General features: G+C 40.1%; 1 protein-coding gene across 4 annotated transcripts in view; it reads right to left on the minus strand.

Moving 5' to 3' along the window:
- The window catches only part of ZDHHC14 (zinc finger DHHC-type palmitoyltransferase 14), a 104,248-nt gene extending 84,030 nt beyond the window's left edge, over positions 1 to 20,218 (minus strand). For all 4 annotated transcript variants that reach the window (XM_068151325.1, XM_068151307.1, XM_068151316.1 and 1 more), the window contains exon 1: positions 19,086 to 20,218. In XM_068151325.1, the coding sequence (XP_068007426.1) occupies positions 19,086 to 19,336 (251 nt within the window). In that variant the 5' untranslated portion in view covers positions 19,337 to 20,218. The remainder of the gene's footprint in view (positions 1 to 19,085) is intronic.
- Between the last annotated feature and the right edge of the window lie 1,953 nt (positions 20,219 to 22,171).

Consider the following 22,171-nt stretch of genomic DNA (forward strand, 5'->3'; position numbering starts at 1 on the left):
ATGCAAAACATTTAAAATCAGAAAAGATCCACACTGCATTTGAAAAGAAGGCAAGAATAGGCAGCAAGAGATGAATTAATAAACTTCTTCACCAAAAAGTCTATGTTTCTGCCTTGAATATGTCAGCAATTACTTATTGTAAACCTAATAAAAAGCTTAAGAGTCACAACAATAAATTATGAAAACCCAACCACCACACATTGTTGGTTTCATAACCTTCCGCTTTACACCAAAGCAGTTAATTATTCTCTTTTCATGAAGTTCTTTCTACAACTGCTAATACCCCTGGAAATAATTTTTATCTTCTTTCACTGGAAATCAAACTGGCTATTATTCAAGTGGCATTATACTTTCTCTTTCACAAGAATGTAGGAACTATAAGGATTATTTTAAAATTCAGTGCTTTAAAAAACAGCCTAGTGTTACTCTCCAGAATCAAGCTAAATGCTGTTGGTAAATGTCACAAAATCCAAGTATGTTAAGGGCTGTCAAACCAGGAGGACAAAGTAAGTACTCTGGTGACTACTATTTTTTCATCTAAAATAACAAAGACACATTCTGTCGTTATGAAATCACACAGAAGAAACAAATATCCCAACAAATTTTACCAATCACACTATACACACCTAAACCAGGGTCTAAATTTAACATAAATCAGTGTGGAAACACAGTTAAAGGAGAATAAATAGACTTGAAGTGCCCTAAAGAACATGCTCTAAATCACATGCCGATCAGAGCTATGCTGGTTACTTAAATAATGCATTACAAAAAAGCGTATGAAGAAACAGAACTTTAAAGATGGTGAGACATTGAGTTCTCTTTAGGGTAGGGAGTTTCCACCTAGGGAAGTTATATACATTAAAACACCTACCTAGCATAAAGACTATTTTCTGCCAAAATTAAATACTATCAAGGGTTTTTTTAAAAATCTGTTTCATAGATAAATTTTTAAAGCAATTTCTTTGACAATGCTTTCATCACTTACTTATCTCAAAGCCGCTTTGTTAAATTGAGGTTTTCATTACTCATTCCAATTCCAGTGCTGGGGACAGGTAAAGCTGCTTAGACATGGTAAAGATAATGTAAAGTACTAGTTCATTAAAATTCAGATGTTTAACAATGCAAACAGTAAGAATTGATCCCGTGAGTATTTATGTAGGCCAAATAAATGTTCATGTTTTCACACACTATTAATTTTTAATCTCGGTCTCACCAATGCGACTGAAACTCACTGAAAGGCCATAATATTCACATGTTTAAAGCTCAGTGCATCACATGAAAGTTCTGCAGGTTTCTTTGAAAGTTTCTCCTACCTTTGATTTTAGTTCAATATATTTTAGATGCCTGACCACACCATTTCCAATAAAGGTGACTGCATAAGCTTCTCCGGTGGCAGATGACAGCTGCAGGTAACTGCCCCTTTCCATGTTGTATGTCAAGACAGTTGGTAAATATTCCTGCTACAACTCCAGGGCTTCCTAGAAGCTATGCATACATTATCTGAGAAATCTAGCAGGCAGGAGCTAAACACCACTCAATTATATAGTCCAATCTACCTCAAGTCAAAGAAGCATCAGCAAGCCATCTGCCATTTTTATTCAGGAGGAAATAAAGGGGCCCAACTCTTCCCTATTACACCAAGATACATCCATATCATAGGTGACATCTGGAAAAATTATGCCCAAGAGCACAGTACTATTTGCTTCCAAAAAGCCCTCAGGCTTTACAAGAGATGGACAGACAAGTTGCCTTACTAGGCAAAAGCAAATTGTATGTTTACTACCAGAGTATGATTTTTCCTAATAGGCAGATAGTACATTTATAACTAGCTGATTAATATGAACAAGAATATGCTTTATAATGAAATTGGAACATCTTTTTGGTGTGTTTTTTCAGCCCTGCTGCATACCATCTGATCAACCTACTAAATTTTTCATGCCATCCTTCAATATTCTTCCTAAGACATCAGTGAGCATTTAGACTTATTACAGACTATTAATGTGATAAATCACTCTGAAGTCTAGATTGCAGGTTCCTTTTAAAACTTTTGTATGAGTCACCAATAGCACTCCCCTCTTCAAAAGTTCAAAAGCCCTAACACCTCTACATAGAAATAGTTACAATGCATTAAGCAAATAACATACTTAATTTTACTCAATATATAGTACACTCCTTCCTCTCTCCACTTCTAGTAGTTCTGCATTATTAACAAACCCAAGAAAAATACCAGTTGCAGCTAAAATCCTTCTAGTATTTCATAGATATCTGGTACTGGAACCATTTTTGGAAGCTACCCTTCTCCAAGAGAAGATCAGCTATACATGAGCCACTTCTAGCCTGCTTTGCAAAAAAACTTCTAATCATGCCAATTTCACAGTCTTACCAGGAAATTTCTATTTCAGTCCTTTGTCTATCCTTGTGCTTGAAGACAGGTTTTTTATTCTAACATCTACTAATGTCTAACCAGAATACTTCCTGCTGCAACTTCAATTCAGAACCTCTTGTAACATCCCAAACAATTTGGCGAGGCATGTATTATCATGCTTCTACATAATCAAAGGCGATCACCATAACACTCTCAGTATGATCTTCTCTGTGTAAAAGAAATTCCAACTTTTTTAAGATAACTGAGGTGGTGACAGGGAAGGGAAAGAGAAGGAAGAAATTCTTGTGATGAAGGAATTGGCAGTTTACTAATAGGTTCTCCAAACTTTGAGAGAAATAAAACAGAAAAAGTTCAGAAAATTGAATTTAAAAAAATTTCAAGACATTTCTCAATTTAACAACCTAACTTACTTATTTTTAGCAAAGGAATTATGTGGTGGGTGCTCATTCTGAAAACAAAAAACCAAAGCAGGGTGGAGGGCTTGTGGGTACTTTACCGTCCCTGCAGGGCGTTTTCCACCTGGGAAGCTGGGTCTGTTCCACTCCCCTCTCCCTGCCCAGCTACGGGATAAAAAGCAGGGCAGTGCAGCTATTAGCTCTCCTTTTGGCTCCTGCGTCCCCTGGATGAGAGCTACTGCAGCTGCTGTCCTGCTCCTCTGCCACGTGGTCGGGCCTGATCCTTTTCCCAGCTGCCTCCACACCTCTTCAGAGATAGACTGGTTTTGTATTATTCTTTTTTGTCCCACTCCCATCCATTTTTGTTCCTTGCCCTTGTGAACCTTTCCTGTTATTGTTATATAAATACTGTTTAAGGAAAACTCTTTACCTCTCTACTTCCAAGCCAACTCCAAAATACTGTTTGGTGGATTTGCTCCTTCCTTTTTTTCCCCTCTCTGTTTGGAGGGAGGAGGGGGGAGTGGGGGAGAGAGTCTCAGCCTTGCCCCCATCTGAGCTCTTAATTCCCAGTTAAGGCTTAAACCATCACAAATTACCAGGTATCTTTCATTACAATGCCCTTACACATCACCCTAATCACAATCAGGCCTATGCCTATAAGGAAGGAGACAGTTCTTCAGTAAAATCAACAGAAAAAACACATTCAAGTAATTAAATGCTAGTTCTGATCTACTACAACAGTTTACACTGGCACTAACAGCATTTAGCTTTCTATTTTGTACACATTGTAAGCACTGCTTGTGATCTTTTCCTATTAAGATTTCACTTCATAGAAACCATCATTAAAATCTGATCTAGTCTTTGCATGGATTCTTAATGCTGTATTTGTCATAGTTCAGTGCCGCTGAAAGGGAAGACTACTTGTCCCCATGAGATTTCTCTTCACAGGATTTTTTTATTGCTGTTTTGCACAAAAGTTGTGGAATTGCTATCCTGCATCTAACCAAGCAATGCTGCAAGGAGAAATGTCTTGTTCTGAGGAATTTCATTCTACTAAGTTAGTCCTATGAGGGGAGTACAAACGGAAGAGTTTCTGAAGAACGATGTAAACTAGAACTCCTTAAAAAAAAAGAAGAAGCCGCCTTAAGGAAACAATTGGGAGGATGCCGCCTTGAAATACAGTGTATTGCAAAGAATATTTTTGGCTGTAATAAACAAGATCCTAGAGTTGGCCTTCACTTTGTAGTATGAATTGTGCTACAAACCACATTTCTAGAATACAACATTGCAAATAATTCTTAGAAAAGGATATAGTAAGTTTGTCCCCAGACAACAAGAATTAAAAAATTAGTAACTGTATTACCACATCTGTATCTATCAGTGACAATCTTTTCTTTGGAAAGATTGCCATATGTCAAACCCCATTCCATTCTACAGGTAAAGCTTTAATAAAGTGGTGACATAGCTGTGCTCACAAACATAACATGAGATCAATACATGCAGATGACTGGATTCAAGCTCTCCCAGAAGCCAGCCTTCTGTTTCAAATAGTACAAAATTTAATTGATATCTTACCATAAGCATAAGCATAAGACAGTCTCTTTAAAACTCTGCTTTCAAAGATAAAGGTTGTTTTGTGGAATATTTTTCGCTTAAAGAAAATTCCAGTGGAACATGCCAGTACAAGATTAGCTTGCATTCAGCTACCTCAAGGGGACTTCCTCCTCACTAATTCCCACAACTGCTGAAGTCTCCTCAGTGTCCTGAGGGTGTTTGCTTTAAGTGAGGGCAGCCAGTGGCACAGTATTATGTATGAAGGGTCAGTACTGCTGAAATGCATTCACTTCCATTGCCCAGAAAAATGGCTGGACATCGTGACCTTGAGAACAAGGTTCGTGATTTTTCCCAGCCTTTGTGCAAGAAAAATAAACTTGAAATGGCAGGGAGCCTTGACAACTAGCTGAGAAAGCAGCCAATGCCAATCTTACTACAAAAAACTTACCCCAAGCCATACTGTAATAATGCAGCAACAAATAGTAACAAACAGCAAAGTAAAAGTAGTTTTGCTATTCCCTCTGGCCAGCTATTTAATATTAACAAGTTTTTGTGCCTGCTGATCAACACAGCTAAGGAAAGTTTGTACTGAAGCAAAAATTATCACCCAACGTGCCTGCATCAGTCTGATTAGCATCTGGCCCTTTTTTAACTGCCATATACAACTAAGCACTACTGAGTGTTAAACTTTTTTCACACATACCAGACCAGTGTCACCACTGAGAACCAAGATCATCTCCTCAGTTTCCTCCACTAGCAAATGAACTTTAGTCCACTTCATGGCTTTAGTCAACACAGCTATTAGAAGGTGGAGTCATCTTACAATCCGAAAATAAATTTAGCACTATGAAGGATGACCAAAGCTGAAGCAATAGTAACCTCCCTGCACCTTCAAATCAAAAAATATTAAATATTTAATGCTAACATATAAAAAGCAAAAATAAAAGCCAATTGTCAGAATTAGAATACAAAAATCAAGTGGAAGTAATTGCAAATAATAATACTGAAAAAAAGAGTAGGTTCTCAAGCACTACATTATTAAAAATTAAAAAGTCAATATAGGGCTGGTACACTTAATTACCAAACTACTTGCGGCATGCTGCCTTGTAGGGAGCAGTTAGTGCCTTAAGCACTAAAAGATTGTTCTTTTGCAAACGTAAACAAAGCTCATATACAAAGCAGTCACAAAACCAAAAACTGTCTGCATGAAATACTATTACATCATGGACTCTGCCAACCTAACTTTCCTGTGAATTACCAAGCAGTTTTGTGGTCACTTTGCTACTCCCCAAGTTTGACTACTTAAATAGCTGTCCTTATGCAACTTGCTTAGGACATTAACTGAAAGGCAAAATGAGTATTTCGGGTTATGATGTGTTTTTTCTTACAACAACTGCTGTACAAGCAACATCTAGACTCACCTACAGAGCATTCTGTACAATGTATTATGTACCATGTTAAAGGCAGTTTAAAGACAGTATGTATCAAGCCTCCATACTTTATATGGCAGAGCAAGAGCCCCTCAATGCAGAACTATCTCCATCATGGCTTGGACTGTTTACTAATACCTGGATGTACTTTGTTGCCTGTAAAGGGCATCTATGAACCTTTCCCAGTTTGTTCCACACGCCCAACCATGAGTGCTGTGAATCATAATTCAACATTGGCAAATAGGTGCCACGTCTCTTTCTGTAAAAGCACACCACACAGCCCCTCTTCTTTTCTAGTACTCTCACTAAATATGGACAAAATTCAAGTAACTCAAATTCAAAAATTCAAAACTCAAGTAACCAAAATTAATTTACAGAAGCAAATACTTTAGTTTCTCTCCACTCCTTATCCCTCTCCAAATCTTCTGCACGTATTGAACAATCTTCCAAAATTGTCATTCTTTGTCATTCAAAATACGAAGGCAAGCATAGCTGGCCTGGGGCATGTGCTCATTCTGGATAAATAATTATGTAACTCTTTATCTGTATGGACCAACTTCAGTGATACAGTTGTTTAGTCCCCAAATCTTCAACTTTTATGTTGCAGTCATAAAGAAAACTGCAATGAAGCTCAAATGGAAAACTTACTTCAGTAGCAGTGTTATTTCAGTAACAGTGAATTACTTTTGCAAAAAATGTCACTTCTATATTAAAGTAAGAAGAAACAAACCTGTGTTCTCCTTTCACAAATGCCATTTCTTTGCTGCAACAGCAAAAGCTAGTGCCAACAACTGTTAAAAAAAATAAATATCCAGAACAGAAAACAAATTTACTTTTGCCGAGAATAGTCAACCATTGGGTAATGCTGCACCTCCAGACTATCACTTAGCAACTTCAACTGCAGGTTAAAATTTTCTAGGATGCAATAATAGAAAGGTATGTGCATTGGGAAGGGCATGTTTGCCTTTCACTCAAGCCGGATGTCAGCCCACAATAGTTTCACTTATTGGATACAAGCACTGTCAGTTCTTTTTTTCAGATCAAACTGTTTTGATTTTCAGTATTCATAGCCAATTGTCTCTTTCCCAAACTCCTCTCACATATAAAGCCAACAAAACCCCAAAATTATTTTATCCTACCAAATCTTTACGTTTTCCTCTAAAAATGTTCTTCTGTCCCCAGCACATTCCCTTGATATATTCAAGTACGGTAAATGAGATTCCAGCTTCCAGGGACTAGCATTAAACCCAACATACAGTGCAGCCTGATCCTTAATGGGTCTAGGGTCCATTACATTGGAGAAAAAAAAACAGGACAAAACCCCACAACATATTTTACTCTGAAGATGAACACTGACACCAGTGATGAGAAGTCTCAGAGCCTCCACACTCAAAGTAAAGAGAAGAGAGCTTTTCGAGTTTAGTATCTTGCAAAAGAAGAACAATTATCCTTTCAAGGTCTTATGTGGAATGAGATTCTTCTCCTTCAGATCTCAGCCCACCACTTCTTCCTCGTCTTCTGCTCTACAGACAATTCCTTCTGCTCTGATTAGCTTTAGGTGTCTTATTTAACAAAATCATTTAAAAGGCCAATTCCTTTATTGCACTGTGAATAGAGACATCCACTCCAACTGCCTCTTACATGCAAGCCGTTCAATTTTCCATTAACTGCTTTATGATTTTTCCTTCATCCTCCTAAGCTGAAGCTTTCACGTTTACAATACCAAACAAGCCAACAAAACATAAAAACCCAAACCGCCCAAGTAGGAAACTGAATGGGACTGAGAAGGAACAGGCAAGGGAAAAATATCAAGGATTGAGAATACTCTTTTCCTGGTTTAGTTTTGCGTATTTTGATCGAACAGTTGGGTTTATGTGAACTAAGGTGAAGAAGAATTCCTGCAGCTTTTCCGTAGGCTCGTTATCAAATGCAGTGCAATACAACACAATGGCTCTGCAGACTGGGTATGGGGAACACAGACTACCCAGGCAAGGATGCAGAAAAAAAGCATTACTTCAGTTACCACCCCTGTCTTGTGTTACAGAATTTGGTTTAGTGTCTTTTTTTTTTTTAATACTTAAAGAGCTTAGGACATGAACAACCGAAGAGCTCTTAAATGTTATTTGAAAGACACTGCACTTACTTCAGAAATAAAATACTGTTAAGAAGTCAGAACTCTGTAGATTCTCATTAAGCAAATACAAAGTAATTCAAGGTCATATAAGCATAAAGATGTTCTGTTTGGACGCCCACAGATGCCAAACAATGAACCAAGGCTACAAAACAAGTTTCCTCGATTTCAGGTATGATTTCAAACCACAACTTACATCATGTGACGATTTTCTCCCTCTCACATCCTTCCTTGAACTAGGTAATAACAGTTTTCTGAATTTTCAGAGAATCAGGTCAGGCATCTAAAGCAGCAGAAAGTTTTTCTTTGTGTGGGCAGATGGGAAGGGTAAGCTTCCTACAGGAAGGGAACTCCCTGAAGTGGTTCACCATTAGCTGGGAAAACAGCACAGCCAGACAAAATAACATCTGAGGCCAGAGAGCAGGGAAGAGGTGGGTCCATCATTTTCAGCAGTCTGCAGCCCCCCAATCCATGTTGCTGCAACTGAGCCTGCTAGACAGAAAGGAAACTGGGATGCACCTACAAAATACTCTATTTGAGTTTTGTTTGAATTCTTGGGCAGCAAGAATCCAAACCCTGTCCTCTCAGAAAAAGGAAGTAGGTCTACAGGCATGAAGTTCACTCTGAAAAACAGCGTTTTGAGTATGCAGTATGGAGAAACATCTCTTTGGCTTCCGTCAGCCTCAGAGAAACTTGGCAGTGACAGCTACTACAAGACACATTCAGACATACTTCACTCAGGTAAAATACTTTGTTTAATTTAAGCTTTCTCCTTTTATTTTATTTCTGGTATATCCAGAGTGCCTTCACTTCCTCAAAGGTAAAAATAAAAATAAAAATGCAGGTTTAGCAGCTTTTCAAACTATTTCACCCTTTATGTCTAGGAGTAGCAGGCTCAAGAAATCGGGACCTGCAGGATCCAAACAACTCAATCACTGAGATACAGGCTTCATGATTTTACATACCTCCACAATGATATAGGCAAACACAAGGTAGATTACAGGGGGGAAAAGCTGTACTCTCATCTCTTATGCCTAACTAACAGTGAAAACTAAATCTTCCAACTTCACCTTTACTGCCTCTCCATCCCTTCTCTAGAAACAGTGTTTAGTCTATTAAAAGTGAATAAGTGGTTAGGAAGATTAACTGAAAGAGTTCACAAAATGTAATTGAGATATGGACAAACCACACTGCTGGAACAACTATACAGAGTCATTTTTCTGGATGAAATTAAGTCTAAATAAATTTAATACTGTTTACATGATTAAAAAAATACTAACTATAATTCAGCAAAAGCCAGACAGATAGTAGAGAATACATGTTCGTGAGGAACAAGAAAGCAGGCAAAGAATCTCCAAGAAGTGTTAGAAAGTACACGTTGAACTGAGAAAGCCACAGTCAAAGGTGAGAAAAGAACAGCTAATGGCTATTTCACTTGCAAATTCTTAAGTGTTTGTTGAAACTTTAGGTTCAGATCCTAATACTAAATAAAACTGAAGTTCTTGTGAAACATGCATGTAATAAATGGGTCTTTAAAACAAGATTAAAATTCTCACTAGATAGACCTTTTGCTCTCTTATGGGAAGCAAGAGTGGCTGTGGTAGGATGGGACCTCTGAAGTCCAACCCCCCAAGACCAAAGTAGGGTCAGCTAAAGGAAATTGCTCAAGGTCTACAATCTGGTTTGTTTTCAGTATGTTCATCGACTCTCTGGGCAACTTGTCCCACTGTTCACTCATAGTAAACAAAAAAATCAAACACAAACTAAGCCAACCAGGCAAACAGACAAGAAAACCTAACATTTTTTCCTTATGTTTAAATGGCATGAGATTTTGTGTTCTTTCCACTGGGCTCCACTCCCCCTCCCATCAGGTACTTACTTTAGTAAGATGCCCCCTAAGCCTTCTCCAGGTTAATTCACTGGGGCATTTCAGAAGTGACTATGCTCTTCACAGTGCACCCCAATCATTTATATAACATGTGAAACATTTCATGTACTAGTCTACTGAGATCAATGACAACATTTACTTCATTGATTCCACACCCAGTGCCTATGCAGCCCTGTAAACAGGTCAAATGACAATGAATGAAAAAAGTACCCTAAAAGTTGTAATTTTTCACTATAGAGAAGCACTATGGGCTTTAGCTCTAAAGAAACCACATTGACAAGAATCAAGTTTATTACAGAGCTTCGATACTGATGACAGAGAAGCTCCAGCTTGTTATTTTCTTGTTAGTGCTTCTAACTGCTTTACATTGCTCTAAATTAGGAAAAATTATAACTTTTCCACGTTCCAAATTCAACACTAGAAAGCTCTTTTTGCCAGTTGAAGAGTATTTACAAAGGAACATGCATAGATAGTTGTGCCAAGAAAACCCACACCATGAGCAAGTCAGCAAATTTTAAGTACAGGCAGTCTGACACTTGCTTCTCTACCCTGATAAATGGCATCTATGACCACTGCAATATCTAAAAAGTGTACTGAATGCTCTAGACCAGGACTGCAATTTCCTGATATCCAGACAACTCAAAAAAGATGGCACTCAAAATTTATCACAATCAGAAAGGAAAGTTTTGTATTAGTACTTCTCCTCCTCAGGGAGAGGGGACCAGCGGGGAAGAAAAGCTTCCTCCCCCGTCAATGTTCTTTAATCCACATTCATAACTTCTAACAATATACTGAATATTTATGCTAAAACAGTAACAAATTCTGCTCCTTGCTTTTAAGAACATATACAGATCATATATGAGAAATACACACTGAAATACACTGTTTTTTTCCATGCATTAACTCAACATAGACAACATGTTACCTTGCACTTAAACTACAATAAAATTCACAAACTGCAGATTTGACATCTTAACGTCTGAGTTCAGCTTCTCAATTTTCAATTGAATTCTCAGTATTCTATTTAATCTGTGTTTCACAATTTATTTTTTTTTTAAGTAAGAGGACCATTTAAAGAAGCAGCTGAACTGAATGCATCTTCGCCACAAAAAATACACTCTGCCAGTATTTATTACAGTAAGCAACTTAAGAGGAAAGCAGGAGTGGAAAAACAAAACAAAACCAGCTGTGATCTCATTAGCCAAGCTCATTATGTAAGCCCTCATTAGCCACCATGCCACAATAATGTGAATAAACCCTATGGACTCTGATGAAAAAGAAGCGACTGGGGATACAGAGTAACCATATAGCACTCCAGCATGCTGTCAGCACACTGCAGAAAGCTCACCATCAGGCTTTGCAAACACAGAGCCCCCTTCACCTACTAACTGCAGTTAGTACAGGAGTTCAAATACGAATACAGGATAAGGGACTGCATGTGTGCTACACAAAAAGTCCAAAATGCTTCAGCCTCCTTTCCTAAGTACATTAGCAACATTTAATACTTCCAAATATGAGAAATATCAACAGATTTTTATTTTTGGCTATTAAACAAAGGCTTCCTCTTGACTTGAGTCTGTTTCTTTAGTTTGTAAAAAGTTCAATGACATTGCAGTTTTTGTATTAAGTGCTGAAAAAGACATTGTAATTATACGAAATTCAATAAACTTTTGATAGTTCCAGATGACTTCAGGTGATTTATTATTTTTCCTCTCTTTACCAAATGAAAGACAAGCATTATTGACATGGTAGCCTGGAACTTCAGTGATCATCAGCTACTACAGCCTCACTTAGATGGATCATCAGAAGAATAAAAATTTCCTAGATAAAGTTGTTGTAACACTTTAAGCAATTTTTCAAAATGCTCTAGTATTTTAAACCAGGGAGGTTTTTGACTGAGCTATTTTGATATAATCATTCAGCTTAGAAAGCTAAAAATATTCTCAGTTTTCTCCTCTCCTGCAGGCATCTTCACTTTCTCATTAATTAGTCTACGTTTGAATGTCACAACTAACAATTTGATGCTACATAGAAAGGAGAGGCCATTTCCATTAGAAATTTTTCTATCGTTAACTACTTAAAAGATGTTAGTTGCTAAACGTAAATGTATGGGTTTCATGTCCAGTTAAAATTTCACCATTTAAATCTCTGCTAAATCCACAAATAAGCCCAGGTATTTTTAATAGATTATTTTTCTGGCCCTCCCCCCACAAGAGAAAATGAATGGTTTGGCTCAACTTCTGCATAGACTAATATTTTCTCTTTTCATTCTAAAGGAAGGTAATTTCTCAGTCATCCAGATGCACTGATACATGTTTTTAATTAAATGCTAATTACAAAACAGCATTCCATCAGAATCTGTAAATATTTGAAGACATTTATATAGGTAAGAACAACAAACTTTTGAAATTGCATTTCTTCCCCACTTTGGAAATATCCTAGGAGGGAATTTTCACCTATCTACAACAATAATGTTGAACTATGATGAGCACAGAAAACCACTCCCCCAGTAGGCTGTGATGGTTTCCCCTCTTTCTCCAAGGGGTTGGCATGACATCAAGCAAAGATGGCCACACACATTCACATTTCACTCTGAGGATGCACATGTATCAATAGTCCCAAGCTACACAGTTATTTCCTCAAGGTTCTGAGAGGACATGCTATCTCAGAAGCCAACGTAATTTCTTAGATCTAGATACTCCCTATTTTCCTTGTCTCCCACCTCTGCAATGAAACACGGAAATATTAGCAAAAGTATCAAGTTCCAAGAAAGGAGCAAATTAAAAGACCAAGAATTACATCTAAAAGATGTCTTTTCCTTAAAATAGTAGATAAGGCCATCAACTAAGCTAAATTAAAAAAATATATATAAAAAAAAAAAAAAAACACAACCAAAAAACCCAAAACCATCCAACCAAAAAAGTTTACTCTTGGAGAGGAAATAAATAAATAAATAAATAAGCGTTAAAAAGCCCAAAATAGCCTTTGCAGTTTCAGGGTTACTAATGAATGTACAACTTCCAAAACCAGAGGTTAACTTTCTATTACACTGACAGAATTTTACTCTGAAAAACAAAGCATTGAATCATTACTCATTTCCACACAAATAGACTAGCCTTAAAAAGCAGAGGTGCATGGCCTAGTATCAAATGCTATTAGTATGTTTCTGGGCAAAAGGGTTTCAATTTATATCATATAATCCATTCAAAGTAGGTTTAAAAATTTAATGTAGCTGATTAATGAAGTGCTACTTTCAGAGAGGGTAGTTGTTGTGGTGGGTTAATGCTCATTCTGAAAACAAAGAGCGGAGGGCTTGGGGGTGCTTTGCCCTGCGTTTTCCACCTGGGAAGCTAAGTCTGTTCCACTCCCCTCTCCCTGCCCAGCTAGGGGATAAAAAGCAGGGCATTGCAGCTATTAGCTCTCCTTTTGGCTCCTGCCTCTCCTAGACGAGAACTACTGCAGCTGCCTTCCTGCTCCTCTGCCACATGGTTGGGCCTGATCCTTCTCCCTGCTGGCTCCGTACCTCTTCAGAGATAGACTGGTTTTGTATTATTCTTCTTTGTCCTCCTCCCATCCAACCTTGTCCCTTGCCCTTATGAACCTTACCTGTTATTGTTATATATATATTGTTTAAAGAAAACTCTACCTCTCTACTTCCAAGCCGACTCCAAATTATTGTTTGGTGGATTTGCTCCTTCCTTTTTTTTTCCCCCCTCTCTGTTGAGAAGGAGGAGGGGGGGGTGGGGGAGAGATTCTCAGCCTTGCCCCCATCTGAGCTCTTAACTCCCAGTTAAGGCTTAAACCACCACAATTTTAACTATTCCCTTTTGGCCACAGATCACTGGCAAACTTGAAAGAGTAAGTAAACATCCATGTGACCAAGGAAAATCCCTTGTCATGTAGAAAAAGTATTAGATATACTTACTACCTGAGAAATATTTGATTCTGGCAGTCAGTATTTTCAGGGTAATTAAAGTGCAAAGAATAATAAGCATCAGACTAGAATATATACCCTCCCTTAGGAATGTGCCACATCATTTGGTATAAAAAGTAAGCACTACACATTAGACTTATTGTATGCCACGTATTTTTCTAGAAGTTACCAGAAGTGCATAATACAGCAAAATGGGAAACAAATATTGTTTGGAATTAATTTTAAAGACAGGTGGTTTTTCAACAACAACAAAAAAAAAAAAAAGGTGAAAAAAGACCTACTCATCACTGTATTCACCTACTCTACTCAGCACTACTAGACGGCTACTGACTTCCATGTAGAAAAGGATGCAGTTCTTTATTGAACAACCATTTTCAATGGTTTAAAATCCATTTTGTAGCTTCAGCAGGAAATTCCCCACAAGTTCATAGCAGCCTTCTAAAGGAACTCAACAGTTTAGGGACATGGTTATCACAAAACACAAGCAACCATCTTAAGAGGAAATAGTAAAGGAGGTTATTAGGTGAACATTCCACCTACTTGCATTATGACCTCATACTAAGAATCTACCTCTTGCAAGAGCGGAAAACATTTGCCACAAGATAAAGGTGACTTCATACCACAGTGAAAATACTCAGCTTACTGACATCAGTGTTTACACACAGAGGTTTGTCACAGTGAGCAGCAAGTTACACCACTTTGCCACAGCACACACTATAGAAGTTCAATATTGAACAATCTACGCCGCATCAGAAAGCGTGACTCATGAATGTCCTCCAGTCACACTGATTTTCAAAGTGGGAGGCATGGAGCAGGTTGCCAGCAACTGTGAGGGCAAATAGAAAGCAATGATTTGTACATACACACGCACATGAACGGTTTCAGCTTAGATCATTTTCCAGCATCCTTCTTTTGAAATACAACACAATTACATAAATGCTCACCAAAATCAAGCATTAACTAGTGCAAAGAGTAAATTTTAAAAAAAATTCAAAAACATCTCCAGTTTGCTGAATCAGTGCAGGTATCAAATGGTATCAGAAGTGATAGGACTCTGACTCACATTTACAGAGAAGAAAGCTGCTGTACTGCTGCAGCCCTACCAGCAACCTACCATCTGCTACAACCTTCTTCCAGAGCCATTCACCCTGCAACTGAGTTGACAGAAAACATGACTGTGCCTGAGTCAGTTCTGTTCAGTTGGCATCATCACTCAAACCCACCTTTTATGGGAAGTTTAATTTGCCTGCCTAAACAGAAGTAGCTCAGGTGCAGACATGTTCCCTACTGCTACCTGCGCAGTGAGGTCAAAAAAGGAATGGAGATGGAACACAAAGGCAGCATTAACTCAGAGAAGCAAAGCAGCCAACTCCTCTACCTCTGCTCTGGAACTCATGATGCTTGAGCATCTATATAACATTTGCCATTTGACAACAAGATGCCTGTTTTACATATACTACCGTGTTATGTCATTCAGCCTCCATTTTGCTCTCCTGCGAACTACACGACTCCAAATGACCATAGGCATAAAGGATTCCTTTTTTTCTTTTGACTATGCATGTATGCCCAGCTGAATAAAACCACTAAGTACAAAGTGCCTTTACTGCACCAATGAAGGACTTTACATATATGTTAATACACAGTGGTTGAACCAACTAGGTGCAGAAGTGAGATCTGCCCTTCAGTTACTAACACCTTCTTTGGTCTGGGGAAAGGTATTTGTTTTCCAAGTTTTTCAAGCCACTACTTTTACTGAATAATTAAAATAAATATATATGACTGTGTAATGGAGCAAGGCAAAAGAGAATGAAAAAAAAATGCAACACAAAGCCAAATTCTCAAGGAAAAAAAAAAATGAAACCAGCTAAACCTCACGAGGTTAGAGTTAGGAAATTTATTTCCAAGATAAAATAACATACCAACATTTTAAAGATAAGTGAATTTATGGTGCCTCATTTTGAGCATTTTAAAACAAGTTATCATTTCTAAGAATACTTCAAGCATACTGTCCCCCTTGGGACCCATAAGTGCTTGCAATAATTCATGCTACATTTAATAGACAAGCTACAGAAAAAAAAACCACAACAACAACCTGCTTGTTATTTGCATTCTATTCCTTTGGAAGGAGAGGAAAGCTAGAATTGTAAATATTTAAGCAAATCCTGGCTTACCTCTTTGAAAATTAAAAAGAGCTGTGAAATGATAAAAGGAAGAAATGGTGATGTACTTGGATTATATGAGAGACGAAAGTCAGAGAAATTAATAAAATCAGTCAAAATTAGAAGCAGGAAAAAGCAGAGGCATAAATATGAAGAAATAGATTACAAAGGCATGGTTCAATGTCAAAAGATATACAGGTCAAGATGTATGACATATGCTTGCTTTTGGAGAGCTAGGATTTGTTGATGCAGAGAAATGTACTTCTCATCCGGAGAGGATTCCAAAGCATGCAAGACACAGCTCTGGATGAATGGATGTCAAGAGTAAAATAAAAGGAACGTGGGAAAAATCACAATGGAGGAACAAATGAAGCCAAAAGGATAAACGGCAAATGCTTATGTTAGTACTATCCTTTCCCAGGAATTAGCTGTCAAAGTCTTCTTTTTCTCCCTCTTTACTACCTGCTACCGAGGAATGACTTGACTTTCCAAAACCTAGGGGAACAAAATGATTTATTTCAATTGTAGCAAACCCACCAAATAATCCCAAGAACATACAGGGTATCTTCCTCTTCAATGACAATTTGACTTCACTGTTCATACACAAAAGGGCCAATTAAAAATCATAGAATCGTAGAATATTAGGGGTTGGAAGGGACCCATGGAGATCATCAAGTCCAAACCCCCTGCCAAAGCGGGATCACCTAGGGTAGTCCGCACAGGAATGCATCAGGCAGGTTTTGAAAGTCTCCAGTGCCCCACATGTACACAAAGGACTGAAAGACTTCTGTTAATGAGACGTGTCATAACCACACCAGCCAGATAATGGAAGTGACACTCTAATAACTCAACATGTTATCAGCTGATCAATAAATAGTAACTTCTGACTACTCCAAAGAGGCGCATTTAGAAACTGCTTCACAGCAATACCTTTTAATCAAGGAGAATCCCCTCTTTTCTCTGTAACATTAACAACCTCCAGTCTAGACATTACAAACATGCTAAACACAATTCTAATAGTCTTAAGGTTTGGTGTTTTTAATTAGCCTTCAGAGAATGAATAATAATTTTCCAGTGCAAGTGCTTTTAAAAGACCAAAATCTACCTTATTGTTATAAAAATGAAATATCATTGTCACCCTCTAATTTTCCTTAAAAGGAGAGTGCAAGTGATACAAGAATGACTCAGGACCAGGAACACACAGAGAATTTATATAAAGCCCAAGATTTTTCCATTTCAAAACTGTCTGTTAGAATAAGCAATAATTCAATGCTGAGACTTGACTGAAAATGTTATCCATCACATATGGTTATGCTGCAAATAAGCTCAAAGACACGACAGAAGATGTAGTGTTTGACCCTGGTAGAGCGCATAATTCACTGTAGTAATGAAATCAGAAGGCAATGAACAGCTAGCAGCTCATCCTGCAGCTGCAGAGAACATTTATCTCTGAAGGATCAAAGTGTTAGAATGTATAAATAAACCATAAATGGCAGGTTAATAAATAAGTTTTATAAGCACAAAACATTACAGTTTTGATTTTACATTTACGTACTGGTACTTGCAGGAAGCCCAGTGCTTGCCTCCGGGGGCTCTGATGAAGGTGATGAGACCACATAGACAAGTGTCAACCCACACAGAAAATCTCTCCAAAACTAGGCCTAATCATGACAAACAGAGTAGAGTAGCACCCAGTCCTGATGCAATACTATCAGGTTAAACCTTTAATACCTCTTTAAAACCAGAAAAGTAAACACACTACATTTGCAGTACATGGATACCAGCACTGGCTGCATTATTTCAACTACTCAAATGATGTTCAAGCAGCTTCATAATATCTGCAGAAGATTTACAATTCATACATCCCTCTAAAGTAATCTAGAGCCTACTAAAGACAACCCGTCTGCTGAGCTCAGACACATATTTAGTCACTGGTTACTTGCCAAGCATTTTTATCTTCTTTACTACTATGAGCATGTTAGGATGGTCTGCATTCAACTGGTACAATTTAGGGTTTGTTCACGTCACTATCTTGTTCCTTGAAGATGCCAAATAATGAATGACCTTTGCTGTTCAGTTGTATTGTTTAGCAAAACAATTTCTGGGGCCAGTGATGAAGCTTACAGATAAATAACAGCTCCTATTCAAGAAAATAGTAAGAGCTGTACATGTAATTTGAAGATGTTTTTCTTGCCACAATCCATAAATCAAGCTACAACAGTTTAATAGGTAAAGCAGCATTCTCTTTAAAACGAACTGAATTATTACCACAGCTGTGTTTTACACCAATGTATTACTACACTGTGTTTTATCAGCATGAGTGCTTTAATAAAAGTCAGTCCATTGTTCATATCAAGTATCTAATTCTTTATTATCATGCATAGCTAATTTAACCACTCCAACATTACTTGCAAAAGTCAGCATATTTCATTTGCTACTACTGATTGTTCGCTTTATATACATGAATAGGACTCCTGAAGATTCAGAGCAGCAGAAAAAAACCCCAACAAACCAGCTAGGAGGGCACCAGAGGCCTTCTTAAAAAAAATTAAAAAATTTTTTAAAAAAAATCCAAACCTCCAAAACAAACATTGCTTAAACTAACCAAACTCACAAACAAGTTACCATTGCAAACAGACAGTAACGCTGTTACCTAGTGGTAGAAAGCCAGGCACAAGCGAAATTGTACAGCTTTTTAATGATTTATATTTACTTTGAATTCTTATCTACAAGCAATTAAAGGACTTCAAGAGAAAAACAGAACCAACACAAGCTTAATTCAAAAACTAATGAAAGATACTGGGTTTCTTGCACTTCGTTTTGCAACAAAAGCTCAGTATTTTTGCACGTGCCACTTTTGATTCTCAGCAGAGTATCTGACAAAGAAGAAGCTACACCATTTCCTGACCATCTCAAACCTTCTGGTTTACACTCCTCTTGCAACATCAGCAAGAGCTGGAAACTTATGACATAAAAGCACTACGACCTTAATCCTCAAATACCAGTTTTCCACAGAGTACAATAATCAAAACAGGACTGTGTGTCCTCCAGCATCTTATCAGATCATAATTTCAATTACATAAACCAACATTAGCTGAATTAAGTCAGCATTTTCTCTGACATCTGGATAAGCACATATCTTTGCTTTCAGACAAAATAAATAACTAGAGAAAAAGGAGGAAGATATGAAGACTTCAGTGGCACTTACTCAAATGCAAAGAAGAGTCCACTGGTGACCAAGATGAGAACAAGAGTCAGGTAGAAGACTCCCGTCTGTCGAGCCATCATGATCCTCCCATCGCAGAAGAATTTGTTTCTTCCAGGAAAAACCTCCCATTTTCTCCTGGGAGCCGATTTCTTTTTCTTATGGGGAGACTCCATGGGAGACGAAGAGCTGTGTGTGCTGATCTGACTGTATTCACAGTCTTTCATGGGCCCACTACCACCTCCAGGAGTCATCAAGAGAGAGTAAAATGTGGGGAGAACCCCACTAAAAATATATACAATATATAAATGTACAAATGTTCTTCTGATCAAGATAACCCTCTCTACCAGCCCCAGTTAGCAAAAAAAGGGGGGAAAATAAAAGAAAAAAAGAGAAAAAAAAAAAGGAAGAAAAAAAAAAAGAAGATGAAAAGTTCACTACAAGCCTAGCAATAGGTGTGTCATGCAAACACCAGTTATCTCTTCAGAAACCAAAACTGTCACATCGGAACTATGAGAGGGTTCCTTCCTTCTCCAGTTAAAAAACAACCATGTAGAGCAATCCTTTTTAAAGCAACTTATCACAAAACAATAAAAAATAAAGCAGGTAGGCTGTTCAAAAGAAAAAAAAAAATATATTTTCAAGTTTATTTTCAAATGGGAGGGTTTTTTTTCCCCCCTTCCCACGCACACCCTGAGAGATCTCTCCGAGGGTCAGAAGGTTGGTCAAGGCAAGGTTTAGCAATCGAGTCTATCATTCATAGAGATTTGTTATAATCCTCCTTTGCGCAGATTTCACTGCTAAAATTGACCATTCCTAAAACGTTCCCTCAAGAGACACGCGTAACAAATCATGGGGAAAAAAAAAATGCAAGAAAGAAACCAGGCTGCAACTCCAGCTTCTGAGAAACACTTCAAGCTCTCTTCTTCCTGAAGCCGGCAGTTAGCTGGAAGCGGCCGCCGCTCAGCGCTGACTGGGGGGCACAGGGCTGCCCGCGGGCCCTTCTCCCCTGCCACGACTCCACCGAAGGGGATTCTCTCGAGCCCGGGATAGGGCCGGACCCCAACAGACAGCAGAGCCTCGGGAGCAGGTCCTCATCCTCCCTCCCCGCCGAACCGCTCCCCCGCTTCACGCCCCACACGGCGCCGCTGCCGCACTTAACCCCCGCCTGCCCCTAGACAACAGGTCCCCACCGCCGCCTCATGATCCCTAGTGCCTCAGCCCCGCGGGGCGGACAGCCGGCCGCACGGAAAGGAAGTTGGGAAGGTAGAGGAAGGCTCCGCCGCCGGTGGGAAATCTGTCAAGAGCTCTCCCTCACTTCACCATCCTCGCCGCCAGCCTCAAGGCCGCCGCGGGCGGTCGCACGCCGCCGCGGCGCAGGCTCCCGCCCACGGCCCGCGGCGGTGCCGGCCCCCCCCTCGCATGTTGCCCCCTCCCCTGAGCGCAGAGGAGCGGCTTCTCGACGGCGTTCCTAGTTTCGCCGTGCTTTTGCCCAGACCAAGGTGAGAAAACCGCTCTGCTGCCTCTTCACGAACCGGAGACTGGCGACTTTCTCCCCCGTTGTTTTTTGGGTTTTTTTGGAGCCTTTATCCAGGTTTTTCCCCAGCAGCCAGACTCGGAAGCAGCGGTTGCCACCTCTTCATCTTGAGGGAGAGGCGGTAACCACCGCAGCAGCGGTGCCCGCCGCAGGAGGAGCCGGCGATGCACAGGACCACACAGTCGCGCGAACCCCGCCGCGGTCGGTCACTTAGTCGCTTCCCGGCTACAGGGCAGGCAGGCTTCCCTAAACCAGCCCCGGTGAGAACGCTGCACCGCAGACCCGGCCCAGCCCTCTCTCCGGCTCCTGCTGGAGCGCGGCAGCGGCGCTAACTCTTCCCCATCACCGCAGCCTCAGAAAGGGCGGGCAGCGCAGGGAAACGAGACGGGCAGTGGATGCCAGCAATGGGGCTCAGCTCCGCTCCCGCAGCCTGCTTGCCCGGCCGCCCACGCGGAGCACCCGCTCAACCCTCGCTTCCCGGGCCCACGCAGCCAACCGCGCACCGCCCCCGGCACGCGCGCACACGCAAGCACGCGCCACCGAGCCGCGAGCGATGTCTGATGTCAGCCCCGGGCGGCAGCCCCCTCCACCCTCACTCCAACTGCCGAGCCGACGGCAAACGAGTTGTGCAGGTCAGTGGTAGGAAAGGAGAAGCTCCACCCACACGGCCCGACCTAGCGGGACCAGCCTCCGTCTCCGTGCAGGCTCAGGCACAGACCCTCAGGGGCATGCCACTTCGCCCGCTGGGAGTTGTAGTTTCGCTCCCTCTCTTCCATAAGGCAGCCCCGGAGAAGGTATGGTGGATGGGGACTACAATTCCCAGCGTGCCTAGCGAGCTGGCCCGGCAGGAGGGGGCGGAGTGAGCTGTCTGGGAAGCGCGGGAAGGGCCTAGCGCCAGGGGACGGTACGGCGGGGTTGTGGTGTGGCTGCATCGGTATCGACGTGGCCTGCGGCTACCTACCCTCCCCCGCGGGTACGGCACGGCTGCCTGCGACTGCGACCCGTGTATCATCCTGCCGAGTGGCCCCGGATCACCATCATCCTTCCCTCCCTGGTCACCCAGCATAACCAGAGGTTCCTGTTCCAACTACCCCACAGTCCTCAACTGCAGGGGTACGATGGGCCAGTAGGCACCTGAACCTGTTTATACACGCAAATGTTTCACTGGTTTAGCAGTGGTGTCCTTACTACATTGCTGGAAGAAATGGGCTTGTCCACCAGTGCCAGTATATTCATATAGACCTTTAATCTGATTTCTTGAGGCACATCCCAGAAAACTATGAGCCACAAAGAAAAAGCTTTTTCAGCCAAACAATCCTCAAGCTGTACCAGGGGAGTGTTAGGTTGAATATCAGGAAAAAATTTTTCTTCAGTGAAAGACTTGTGAAGCATTGAAACAGGCTGCCTAAGGAAGTAGTACAGTCACCAACCCTGTAAGTATTTAAATGATGTGTAGATTCAGCACTTGAGTTTAGGGGTGGACTTGACAGTGCTAGGTTAATGGTTGGACTTGATCTTTACGATTTTTTCCAACCTAAATGATCTGTGAACT

Source organism: Melanerpes formicivorus, unplaced genomic scaffold (genome assembly GCF_026170545.1).
Source record: "Melanerpes formicivorus ecotype bairdi unplaced genomic scaffold, bMelFor1.0.p_v2 SCAF_2, whole genome shotgun sequence".
In the NCBI taxonomy this organism is placed as follows: domain Eukaryota; kingdom Metazoa; phylum Chordata; class Aves; order Piciformes; family Picidae; genus Melanerpes; species Melanerpes formicivorus.